Here is a 13,505-nt window from a genome sequence, read left to right as displayed (position 1 = left end):
GACTCCTATGTTCCTCCTAAAGTTCAGGTCACAAAACACCATCCCTGATATCTAAGAAAAACAGTCTGTCTCTGCAATGTGGTAAGATCTTTAGAAGGTCAGCTGCGCTCATCTATCACATACTCAGATTCTATCTGCTTGCTGGCACCATTAGTATAAGCAAGGGAGACAAAAAGAACTGCTTTTGGCTCTCTAAATATACCTCAACTTCCCATATTCAATTAGCGTGTCACCTCCTCCAGGAAGCCTTCCTGATTTCTTCTCCCACAATGCCCTGGACTCCCAAACCCATCACTGAATGTGTTGTAACAGCCTATTTTTTTGTCTATTTTTATGAGCTGCAAGAGAATCTGTATCTCATTTATCATGGACTTCTCCATCACCCAGCACATGGCCAATACAAAGAAATGTGTATGCCATGGCAGGATAACTCGGTTGGTTAGAGCACTGTCCCGAAGCATAGAGGTTGTCGATTCGATCCCCCGTCAGGGCACATACAGGAACAGATCAATGTTCCTATCTCTCTCTCCCTCTCTCTCTCTCTCTCTCTCTCTCTCTCTCTCGCCCTCCCTCTCTCTCTCTCTCTCTCTCCTTCTTCTCCCTCTAAAATTAATAAAATAAACATTTAAAATATTTTTAAAAGAAATGTCTATGAGGTGGGTAGTATTATCATTATTATTATTAGTTATTATTACTATTATCACCATCATTTTACCCATTTTACAGATGAGAAAACCTAGACTCTTGTCCAAAGTCACATAACTAGGAACTTATAGAGGTAGGATTAATTCCAGGCAATCCATACTCAACCACTGCTAACTACCACTAACCAATAATCAGTGAACACTCAGTAAATGCCTATTACATCAGGCCTCAATCAGCAGCAAACTCTTTCTGTAAAGAGTCAGTCTTTTTTTTTTTTTTTTGGCTTGCAAGTCATAGGTCTCTGTTATGACTATTCAGATAGTGAAAGCAGTCATGGACAATATATCAGTGGATGGGGGTGACTGTGTATCAACTAAATTGTGTTTATAAAATTTGGCAGCCAGCCCACAAGTTATAGTGTGCTGACTCCTGTATTAAATGAATGATGAGTGAATGAGCTGAACATTTAATAAATACTCCTTGAGTACCTACTTATATGCTGGGCACTGGAGATATAGTTTGTGAGCCAGACAAAAAAAAGCTTTGCCCTGACATTTCGAGGAAAGCAGATAATAAGCAAATAAATAAAAACTGTGGTAGGTCAGAGGGTGTTAAATGCTATGGGGAAAAATTAAACAAGGGAGAGAATGAAAACTGTATGTGTGCAGGGAGGAAAAAGGGGTGCAATTTTAATATGGAAACCAGGGGTCTCTCTGATAAGAAACCTGAAGGAGATAGAGAACAATCACTGTGCATATCTGGAGGAAAAGGGATCCATGGGACAAGAACAGCACATGCAAAGGCCCTGAGGCAAGATTGCACCTGGTGGGTTTTAGAAACAGTGATGGGGCCTGTATGTCTGCAGTAGAATGAGTAAAGGGAAGAGAGGGAAGAAATGAGAGCTGAGAGGTAAACAGAAGCCAAGTCTTCTGAGCCATCGTGAGGACTTTGTATTTTGCTCCAAGAGCAATGGGGAGCCATGGGAGGGAGCAGAGGAAGGACAGGGTTTTCTAGCACCCCCTTTGAAAACCCTGAAAGGTAGCATTTCCCAGTACTGAGCCCAGGAGGAGATCAGTGAACAGAACAGAATGGAATGGAAAAGAAGGAAAGCGTCAAATATCGACCCTCCCAGGCTTCCATCCCCATCAGTCCTAGTAGACATGTTGAGATGAAGTCTTCCAGCCAACATAGTACAACCCACTTTGATTTGCTTGCATCCAGGCCCTCCGTCCCTAACTGAATCGCTTTAGTTCAGGTCCTCTTCATTCCTCACCTCACCAAGGTTCCTCCAAACCAGCTCCCTTCAGGCCTGCATCTCTGAAGCCAGCTGGGTCTCACTCTGGGGTTCTGTGGCATTAACTTCTCTATATCCACCCAACCCATTTCCTTGTTCTTCCTGACTTCCAGCTAAATTACATTCCCAGCCTCTCTTACAATTGGATGGGATTGTGTGACCAAGTTCTAGCCAATGGAACAAGAATGAAGGTGATGGCGCCACTTCTGGGACTGTTCCATAGAAGCCTCCCATAGTTTCCTTCCTCACACTCCTTCCATGTCCTCTGGATAAATAGAGAGGACTCCAACAGCTTTAGGGAGGGTGGGGCCATGAGACGGACGAAGCTAGGGTCATAGAGAAACTATAAAGAAAGGCCATCCCCTCAACCCCCCAGTTGACCCAAACTGGACTGCTATGTGTGCAATAAGTAATTCTTATTGTCACTGAAGTGATGTAATTTGTCACAAGAGCTAATATCATATACCTTGACTATATCACATCCTACAGCCAATAATTAAATTAGCAAGAGTGACTCCCATGAATTTAGCACTTTAATATATGTCAATCACTACGATAGGATTTTTTTTTTTTTTTTTTTGTATTTTTCCGAAGCTGGAAACGGGGAGAGACAGTCAGACAGACTCCCGCATGCGCCCGACCGGGATCCACCCGGCACGCCCACCAGGGGCGACGCTCTGCCCACCAGGGGGCAATGCTCTGCCCCTCTGGGGCGTCGCTCTGCCGCGACCAGAGCCACTCTAGCGCCTGGGGCAGAGGCCAAGGAGCCATCCCCAGCGCCCAGGCCATCCCTGCTCCAATGGAGCCTCGGCTGCGGGAGGAGAAGAGAGAGACAGAGAGGAAGGGGGGGGGGTGGAGAAGCAAATGGGCGCTTCTCCTATGTGCCCTGGCCGGGAATCGAACCTGGGTTCCCCGCACGCCAGGCCAATGCTCTACCGCTGAGCCAACCGGCCAGGGCCTACGATAGGATTTTTAACTTACCTTATCACATTCAATCCTCACACAACCCCAAGATAAAGGTGTTACCCACATCCCCATTTTTTTTAACTGTTTTTTGTTTTGTTTTGTTTTGTTTTGTTTGTGACAGAGACGGAGAGAAAGACAGAGAGAGGGACAGATAGGGACAGACCAGAAGGGAGAGAGATGAGAAGCATCAATTGTTTGTTGTGGCTCCTTAGTTGTTCATTGATTGCTTTCTCATATATGCCTTGACCGGGGGACTACAGCAGACCCCTTGCTCAAGCCAGTGACTTTGGGCTCAATCCAGTGAGTGACCTTGGGCTTCAAGCCAGAGACCATGGGGTCATGTCTATGATCCTATGCTCAAGCCAGCGACCCCAAGCTCAAGCTGGTGAACCCATGCTCAAGCTGGAGGAGCCCTCGCTCAAGCCAGTGACCTCAGGGTTTTGAACCTGGGTTCTCTGTGTCCCAGTCTGACACTCTTCCCATTGCGCCACCTCCTGGTCAGACCACATATCCTCATTTTTATAGAGTTTTCCATTGATTGGAGAGAGAGAGAAAAAGGCAATGGGGAGGGGGAGCATCTACTCTTTGTTCCACTCAGTTGTTTCATTTAGTTGTGCACTCACTGGTTGTTTCTTATATGTACCCTGACCAGGGATCAAACCCATGACTTTGATGTGCCAGGATGACGCTTTATCTACTGAGCCACATAGCCAGGGCCCACATCCCCATTTTGTAGATAATGCAATCAGGGCTCAAATAGGTTAAGTAATGTTCTCCAAGATCACAAAGCTAATAAGTACTTGACTTGAAATTCAAACCAGTCTAATATATAAAGAGCTCTGGGAAATCAATAAGAAAAAAAAGGCCAACAGTACTAGAAGAATAAAAATAATGGGCAAATGATATAAAGAAGTATTTCACTGAGAGAAAATAAAAACAGCTCTTAAACACAAGAAAAAAAGGATCAACTTCATTTAAAAAAAAAGAGAAATATAAATTGAGCCATAATGAGCTTCATTTATCCCCCATGTTGGCAACCCAAAAAACTTGACAACAGAATAGTCTGTTGGCAAGGCAATGGAGAACAAACACTTTCATACATTGCTAGTGGTAATGTAATTGGTACAATCCATATGGGAACAATCTCATATAGAGAACAATTTCCCCATTTCCAAAACACACACTCACTTTGAGTCAGCAAACCTTATTGAGAATTTATTCCATGGATATACTTGCCCATAAGTAAAGCAGCAATAGTAATATTTACATGTAGCCAGGTACTTCTCTGGGTCCTTTATAGTAACTCATTTATCTCTCACAACAATGCTTTAAGATAGGGATGTATTATCTCCCTTTTACAGATGATCAAATTGAAGCACAGAGAGGTTAAGTCACATGCCCAGAGTTACACAGTACAGGAGCCAAAAAATGACTCATGAACAAGGTAATTGATGGCAGTAAGCTTGTCAGAACGAAAACCAAGTGTCTGTGGTTGTGGGGGGTAGTAAAATAAATGATCCCCCAGCCATGCAATGAAATAGAGGCAGGTTAGAGTAACAGATCCTGGGGCCAGGCTGAGTGAGTTCAAATCCCTGACTATGCCACTTTCAAGTTGGGTACCCCCTAGAGAAAGTTACTTAACACTATGTGCCTCAGTTTCCCTATATGAAAAATTAGGATAATAATACTATTGACCTCATAGCTTGGTGTAGGAATTAAATGAGTTAATGTATAGGAAGCATTTAGGCCAGGAATCAGTGAACTTTTTCTACAAAGATCTGATAAGTAAATACCTTCATCTCCTCAGGCCAATAGTTTCTGTTGTAACTACTCAATTTTATAGTTGTGGCTGGAAATCAGCTATAGACAGCACATAAATGTATATGCATGGCTGTGTGCCAATAAAACTTTATTTGTAAAAACATGTTGTGGACAGATCCGGCCCTCTATAGTTTGCTGTCCTGTGGTTTAGACTAAAGCTTGACACACAGGACAATATAAGTGGTTTGTTAAAGAAGTGAACTATCTAGAACATCATATAGTCACTTTCAGAAGGGAATGCGGACAATCTCTATGTATTGATTTGGTAAAATTCCCAAGACAATTATTAAAATAAAGAAAGCAGGGTATAAAGCAGTCAGCGTTAAAGGAAGAGTGCAGAAAGTAAGAATAGAAATTCTTTCCTTTTTTTTTTTTTAATTTTTTTGTATTTTTCTGAAGTTGGAAACGGGGAGGCAGACAGACTCCCGCATGTGCCCTACCGGGATCCACCCGGCATGCCCCCCAGGGGTCGATGCTCTGCCCATCTGGGGCATCGCTCTGCCACAACCAGAGCCATTCTAGCACCTGAGGCAGAGGCCATGGAGCCATCTTCAGCACCCAGGCCAACTTTGCTCCAATGGAGCCTTGGCTGCGGGAGGGGAAGAGAGAGAGACAGAGAGGAAGGAGAGGGGGAGGGGTGGAAAAGCAGATGGGCACTTCTCCTCTGTGCCCTGGCTGGGAATCGAACCTGGGACTCCCGCACGCCAGGCCGACACTCTACCACTGAGCCAATCGACCAGGGCCAGAAATTCTTTCTTTTTAAATTAATTAATTAATTTATTTACTTTTTGTCAGAGACAGAGAGAGTCAGAGAGAGGGACAGATAGGAACAGACAGACAGGTAGGGAGAGAGATGAGAAACATCAGTTCTTCGTTGCAGCTTCTTAGCTGTTCATTGATTGATTTCTCATATGTGCCTTGACCAGGGGGCTACAGCAAACCGAGTGACCACTTGCTCAAGTCAGTGACCTTGGGCTCAAGCTTCTGAGCCTTGATCAAACCAGATGAGCCTGCGCTCAAGCTGGCGACCTCGAGGTCTCGAACCTGGGTCCTCCGCATCCCAGTCCGACACTTTATCCACTGCGCCACCGCCTGGTCAGGCAAGAATAGAAATTCTTTTTTTTTTTTTTTTTTTTTTTTACAGGGACAGAGAGAGTCAGATAGAGGGATAGATAGGGACAGACAGACAGGAACAGAGAGAGATGGGAAGCATCAATCATCAGTTTTTCGTTGTGACACTGTAGTTGTTCATTGATTGCTTTCTCACATATGCCATGACCGCGGGCCTTCAGCAGACTGAGTAACCCCCCGCTCGAGCCAGTGACCTTGGGTCCAAGCTAGTGAGCTTTTTTTGCTCAAGCCAGATGAGCCCACGCTCAAGCTGGCTACCCTGGGGTCTCGAACCTGGGTCCTTCTGCATCCCAGTCCAATGCTCTATCCACTGTGCCACCGCCTGGTCAGGCAAGAATAGAAATTCTTATTTGTTTATGTTTGCATAAAGAAATTCTGGAAGAACATACAGTCAACTTTAAAAAAAATGTAGTCACTTATGGGGGAAGGTAGAAACTGAGTGTCTATGGAACTGGACTAGAAGTTAAAATTTTCCATGCATGCATTTTTATACATTTTAATATTTGAATGATATAAATGTATTACTTAACCAAATGGTTAAATAATTTAAAGATTCTACTGGGCTCTCTGTCCCCTAGCACAGGGTTCTTAACCTCAGCACTGCTGACATTTGGGGTAGGATAATTCTCTGTTGTGTGTAGCGTTTGTAGTCTGGTAAGCAGCATCCACGGCTGCGACCCACTAAGATGCCAGTAAGATCTCCTAGAAGTGACAACCAGAAATGTCTTCATATTTTCCCAAATGTCCCCAAGGGGTCAAAATTGCTGGTTTAGAACTGCTATCCTAACCTAGTTCCTACCTGCTGTGTTATGCAGCACCCACTCCTGCTACCCCACATCCTTTCTAAAAAGACTTTTTAGTGAGGATTTTATCAGGTATCACACACTGTGCTAAGCAGTACTGAAATATCACAAGTATCCACCCCAAAAAAGGTGCTGTTTTTATTTCACAGATGGAGAAACTGAGGCTCAGGGAAATAAAGCCAGGTAATAGTGGTATCAGCATTTGAACCCAGATCTGGCTCCCTCAAGCCACTGCTCCCTAGCCCACCCTCCTGTGCTAACTCTCCTGCCCTCTCCCTTCCCTGCCTCTCTGCCAGTGGCATCAGCATGAACTGAGCTGGGAACCTTGACATCATCTTGGCCCCAGCGCCTGTACCCACCCCAAGTTTAATCAGCTCCCCTGTCCTGGTGGATCTTTCCCACAATGACTATCATATTTGTCCCTTCCTTTTCACACCCTTAGCCATAAAGTTTCATCTCTGTGACCCAGAATTTGGAGCCTCGGAGAACAGTGGAAGAGAGTTGGGGTGCCTGGTTGTCACTGCAGCCATTTATGATAATATTTTTCACTCTCTCTGGGCCTCAGATCTGAGGGACCTTTCAGCTGGAAGACACCCTCCAATCTGACCTCACCCATGAACCATTTCCACCAGCCAGGCCACTCACTGCCCTGCAATATAGCACAGCCTATGTGAGCACTCGCCTGTTCTGACCCCAGGGCCTTTGCACTGATAGTACCCCCTATCCGGAGCACTGTTTTCCCAGATCCATATGGTTCATTCCTTCACTCCCCTCAGGTCTCTGCTCAAATGTCACTTTATCAGTGAGGCTTCTCAGGCCCCTGTGGCCCCCACACTCCTGAGTCCCCCTTTCCTGCTTGCTTTCTCCAGAGCACACCTCCTAACAATTTATGTTTCATTCCTTATTTGCTCATTGTCAGTCTCTCCCACTAGAACGCAGGGTCCACAACAACAGGGGTTTGTGTGTGTCTTGTTCCTGGTTTGTGTGTGTCTTCATGGTTCCTGGCACCGTGATGGGCGTCTAGCATACATCGTAATTGTTGATGAATAAATGAATGTTTATTTATTTTTTTAAGTGAGAGGAGGGGAGATAGAGAGACAGACTCCCGCATGTGCCCCAACTGGGATCCACCCAGCAACCCCCATCTGGGTTAATTAGCCAAGCCATTCTCAGCACCTGAGGCTGACACTGGGACAAACCGAGCTATCCTCAGTGCCCCGGGCCAATGCTCAAACCAATCAAGCCACTGGCAGCAAGAGGGGAAGAGAGAGATGAAGGAGAGGGAAGAGAAGCAGATGGTCACTTTTCATGTGTTCTGACCTGGGATCAAACCCAGGATATTCGCACGCTGGGCCAATGCTTTATCCACTGAGCCAACCAGCAGGGCCACGTATAAATGTTTAAATATGTTCTTCTCATCCTCTTTCCTGAAATCAACTAAGCCATAACAGAAGAACTATGAAAAGGAAATGAGAAGCATCCTAATCCCAGCCTCCACACCTTTATTTATGCCATTACTTCCCTACCCCCTCCCACACCCTTCAGAAGCACCCTCCCTTTTCTCTCTCTGCCCTTCAACATCCCGTAGCCCTGGCTTACATCTGTTGACACATAGGGATCTGCAAACCTAGGGAGGCTGTTTTTGCAGCACCTCCCTCTGGCTTAATGTTTTAGCTTCCCCACACATCCCCACTGTGAACAGGGTATGGGGCTAAGCTTAGAAGGGAGACAAAATGGCAGGGGCAGGAGGGTGCAGAGGTCCCAGGCAGGAAGGATCAGGGAATATACCTGCACAGCCTGGGGCCTTACACAACTGGGTGCAAGAAGCCAGAGCAATGAGAAAGCTCCTACTCACTCTTCAAAACCCAGTACAATGTCCCCTCTTGCAGAAAGGCCAATGTCTTGTCTTTGCTCCAATACCCACCATCCCAGAAATTTGTCCCTCTACCACAATCCTGACAACAATGGGCTAAAGGTATCTGGTTGTTTCCCCCAGTTTGGGAGCACCTTGAGGGCCAGCCCTGGGCCTGGGTCCTAGGCATTGCCCAGAACATAGAATTAAGATGGTCCCTGGAGTCCCTGCAGCTGCCCTTCTAGACATTAATGCCACACCTCCTTGCTTTTTATCACAGAACCAGCTTTAGGCAAGATGCACGCCAGGTTTCAAGTTCATCCTTAAATCTGTTCACTTTTCTCTCTTTTTTTTTTTTTTTTTTTTTTTGTATTTTTCTGAAGTTGGAAACAGGGAGGCAGTCAGACAGACTCTCGCATGCGCCCGACCGGGATCCACCCGGCATGCCCACCAGGGGGTGATGCTCTGCCCATCTGGGGTGTTGCTCTGTTGCAACCAGAGCCATTCTAGTGCCTGAGGCAGAGGCCATAGAGCCATCCCCAGTGCCCAGGCCAACTTTGCTCCAATGGAGCCTTGGCTGCGGGAGGGGAAGAGAGAGACAGAGAGGAAGGAGAGGGGGAGGGGTGGAGAAGCAGATGGGCACTTCTCCTGTGTGCCCTGGCCAGGAATTGAACCCAGGAATCCTGCACGTCAGGCCAACACTCTACCACTGAGCCAACCGGCCAGGGCCTGTTCACTTTTCCATTAACTGCTTTTCCAGCCTCACTGTGGGGCTTGCCAGCCTACAGATCTGGGCCCTGACAGGTCCCACAGCTACTTCCTCATGTGCTGGGAGCCAGAAAGACACAAGCAAATGTAGGCAAATTCAGGATGGCTTTTGGCCAGAAGGGCTGGCAATGGGGGAGGGGAGTTTCTAGAGCTCCCTCAGTCCATCAAGAAAACCTGCCTGGGCTAGGAAGGGGGGAGCACCCATCTCTCCACCCATGGCCCTGTCCCAAGAAACACCCCCAGGGAACCCCATGGGCCCTATCCCGGAGCACTTCCCCTCCCCCATATGCACATGGCACCTCAGATCAGAGAGGAGCCTATAGATGCCCCAACTGCCCTTCCCACCAGCCTACAGCTCCTCTGGACAAGACTTTCATCTTATAGAGCCTAAGGTCTGGGCTGTGGGTCCCCTTGGACCCCCATGTCAGGTAGGGTACCCCCAACCCCCATCCAGCAGCATACACCATTTTCACCCAGAACCCAGGCAGCCATAGGGAACCAGAGATAGTGCTACGGAGAGAGCATCCAGTCCAGTTACCTCCCTCACCCAAACCACATTCAAATAGGGACTTGAATGTATTTCCTGAGTCAGGGTGGTCACAGTCAAATCTACCTCCTCCCGGACCCTCCGCCCTTACAGAAATTGTTACTGAGAAAGAGCAGCTATTTCTAGGCTCCCAAACCCCGAACCCACTCTTTGGGGCTCAGGACCGGCCCTGCCTCAATGTTCCCCAGAGGATAGAGAGAGCTGGAAAGAGCAGAGCCGCCACCTGCCACAAGCTGCCCCAGACCCAGGCAGGAAGCCAAGGGGAAGAAGATGTGAGGGGAAGGAAGGGGCCCAGGGCCTGAGGAGGAGACACATGTGGGGAAGGAGGAGAGGAGGCCCCTCCCCCATTGCCAGAATCTGGGGGTAGGGGGTTAAAGAAAACCTCAGGCACCCTGTTGGCCATCCAGGGGGTTCCTAGGCACCCCCTCAAGACTTCCAGAGAATGGAACCTGGAGCCTTGAATCCCAATGAAGTCAACCTGGGGCTTAGGGAGCAGCTAACCCCCAGCTTGTCAGTTCTCAGCCTAGATTTGGGCTCACTCATGCCTATGAACACATTTCTGTTACCCTGACGTGGGTCATCCCAGAATCTCATTGTTACTGTCCACACATCTCCCGTCTCCTAAGCCAGCCGCAGAGTTGGCATATACCCGTCTACATTGCCGACACAGAGGTACATTGCACTAACCCAACCTGGAATGTTCCCCACTTCCACCCCTCGGCCCGACAGCCCGTGGTGGGCTCACCTGAGACATCTGGGGGCGAAGGTTGACCTCGCGTAAGTTGATGGCATGGGGCAGCAGGTTGTTGAGCAGCTGGCAGAGAAGGACCCCATCCCGAAGGGCCTGAGCTAGCTCGCACACCTGGGCCCCGTCCCAAGTTACGCGGTGGCTGGGTGGCAGCACTCGGCACTGGATCAGCCAGTGGGTACACTGTCGCCACAGCTCCATGGCCGCTGCCTTCCCGGGCCGGCCCGCGCACCCTCGCAGCCTCTGCCACCCGCCCGCCCGCCTGCCTGCCTGTGCTACTAGCTACCACTTCCTCTTCTTTGCCTGTAACTGTCGCCCGGAGAGGGGGTGGAGGAGGAGGAGCCGTAGGGTTGGGGGCGGGGGGAGCACCTATATCCAGCCCCGCCTAACCGAGCCCCTTCCACGCGAGACATCTCTTTCCCCACCAGCACAACACCTGGTCACCTGGCAATGGGGAGCGGCTGCCGGTGGTCAAGCTAACTAGAGTGAGGTGCCTTTCTTCATATCCAACCTTTGAATCGTAACTCCTGAAAGTACTCAAAATCCGCCCTCTGCCCACCCCTTCCTCTCTGCCACCACCCTGGTATAGCCCCATCATCGCTAGCCTGGACCAGGCTGTGTCCTCCTTCCCGGTCCCTGCGCTCCCGCCCTCTCCCTCCAGTCTATACTCCCCACAACAGCCAGAGGGCGCTTGGGAGCATCAGAGTCAAGTCAGGATGTCCCTCTTCTTGTCACATACCTTCTTTTGGGGGGTAAAAGTCCTTCTTGCATTCCACAAGGTCCTATAGGATCTCTCGCCCCTCCCCGCCCTCACCTCCTCCACTCCCCCCCTACTTACTTGCCACACAGTCCTCCTGTTGTTCCTCCAACAAGCTTGGACTCGTCCTGTCCCAGGGCCTTTTTTCGCAAGTGCTCCTCCTCTGCCTTAGGCAACTTCATGGGCTAGCTCCCTCACCATCTACAGGTCTTTGCTCAATGTCTCCTCATGAAGTCGTCCCAAACCTCCCTATTTAAAATCACAGCCTTTTATTCCACCCCATCACACCCTATCTCTACTTTAAGTCCTGATCATGTCAAACCTGGTATTTTATTATACTTATTTATTTATTTATTGTCTATTTAGAAATTTGTCCCTTATTACTGCTGCACTTGGCACATATACACACTCCATCAATATTTCTTGAGTGAATGAATAAACAAATAAATGGTTGAAAGCTCTACCTCTGACATTTATCCCAAATCCATCCATTTATCCCGCTGGTCTTGGTCATTATCATCTCTCTCCTTATACACTTTGCTAGTGTCGTTTGTTAATTGATTCGTTTAGCAAATATTTACTGTATTCGTAGCTGTTACTACCACCTGAAATCATCTTGTCTATGCGGTCTCTCACCCCACTAGGTTGTGAATGGCCTCCCCTCCCCCCTCAATCTTATTAGACACCCCTTGCATTTTCTAATTCTTGTAACCACTAGGGGGCGTTAGGCCCCTTTACTGGACATACCCTCTACCCTCTTGACCAGAGGTCCCCAAACTACGGCCCCCTGAGGCCATTTATCCGGGCCTCCGCCGCACTTCCGGAAGGGGCACCTCTTTCATTGGTGGTCAGTGAGAGAAGCACATTGACCATTTCACTAGCCAAAAGTAGGCCCATAGTTCCCATTGAAATACTGGTTAGTTTGTTGATTTAAATTTACTTGCTCTTTATTTTAAATATTGTATTTGTTCCCATTTTGTTTTGTTTTTTACTTTAAAATAAGATATGTGCAGTGTGCATAGGGATTTGTTCATAGTTTTTTTTATAGTCCAGCCCTCCAACGGTCTGAGGGACAGTGAACTGGTCCCCTGTGTAAAAAGTTTGGGGACCCCTGCTCTTGACTAACCAAAATTAGACATGAGGGCGGTCAAGGAAGATACTCCCCTCCTCTCCTCTTGAGCCCCTCTTCCACATGAGGGTGGGGAGGGCAGCCCGGCCTGGAAATTCCCAGATTTGTGATACTACCAGTACCAGAAGTGCTCATCCCCAAGTATCTTTGGCTTACTATGAGTCAACTTTCTCATCCATAAAATGGGAGACCGTTTAAGATCATGGTCGAGATCAGAGATGGTGGAGGTAGGAAGATGAAAGCAAATAAAACAGGATGGCCTTCCGGGGCTCCATGTTTGAATCGACCCCTCACAAACCAGCTCAATTTGGACATATGGCTTAGCTGTCTGGCGCCTCAGTTTCTTCATCTGGAAAATGGGGGGGGGGTGGGTGATGAAAATAGTACCTACCTCACTGAGTGGCCTAAGTAAAAATTAAATGCGTTGAGGCAGTCATACAAGCAGTACAGTCCTCAATAAATGTTAGCTGAGTCAGGGAACAAACAGGAACAGCTCCATGTTACTGTTTCTCTGTCTCTTTCCCTGCCTCTCTCACAAAAATAACGTTAGCTGAAACCACTGCTTTCTTTCTATTCTTCCTTCCCCCCTTCCTTTTACCTCCCTCTCTTTTTTCCTTCCTCCCTCCCCCCCCACCCCCATAAACGTGGCCAGGGCGTTCTTTCTCTTGTTCTTGATCCCTTAACCTTTCTCATGCTTGTTTCCAGGCATCATGATGGAAGCCCACCCCTTCCTTCCTCCCACCTAGAAAACCACCTGAATGGTTCCCCGCCCCAACCCCCCGTCTCCACAGAATCCAGCTCAACTCCATCGTGCTGTCACTGGGGGAGTCTGTCGTGTTTTCCCGCATCTGTCCACAAAACCCTTCATCTGGGGTTCCACTCCGGGAAACCCAAGGGGGCGGTCTCGAGAAAGCGCACCGCTTCTTGTCACAGCTGTCGCCACACCCTCGCCAAGAAAGAGAACCCATAGGGGCCGCTATTCCCCTTCCCGGGACCCTGAGAGGCGAAGAGAGAGACACCCTCCTTCCGCGACCCGAGGGTCCA

General features: G+C 48.2%; 1 protein-coding gene across 2 annotated transcripts in view; it reads right to left on the bottom strand.

Annotated features, from left to right (window-relative positions):
* Window positions 1-10,862, bottom strand: part of VAV1 (vav guanine nucleotide exchange factor 1) — a 70,355-nt gene extending 59,493 nt beyond the window's left edge. For both annotated transcript variants that reach the window (XM_066345364.1, XM_066345373.1), the window contains exon 1: window positions 10,573-10,862. In XM_066345364.1, coding sequence (XP_066201461.1) covers window positions 10,573-10,776 — 204 coding nt within the window. In that variant the 5' untranslated portion in view covers window positions 10,777-10,862. The remainder of the gene's footprint in view (window positions 1-10,572) is intronic.
* Between the last annotated feature and the right edge of the window lie 2,643 nt (window positions 10,863-13,505).

The sequence above is a fragment of the Saccopteryx leptura genome, chromosome 1, assembly GCF_036850995.1.
Source record: "Saccopteryx leptura isolate mSacLep1 chromosome 1, mSacLep1_pri_phased_curated, whole genome shotgun sequence".
NCBI classification, from domain to species: Eukaryota; Metazoa; Chordata; class Mammalia; order Chiroptera; family Emballonuridae; genus Saccopteryx; species Saccopteryx leptura.
This window is presented reverse-complemented; position numbering and strand designations above follow the sequence as displayed.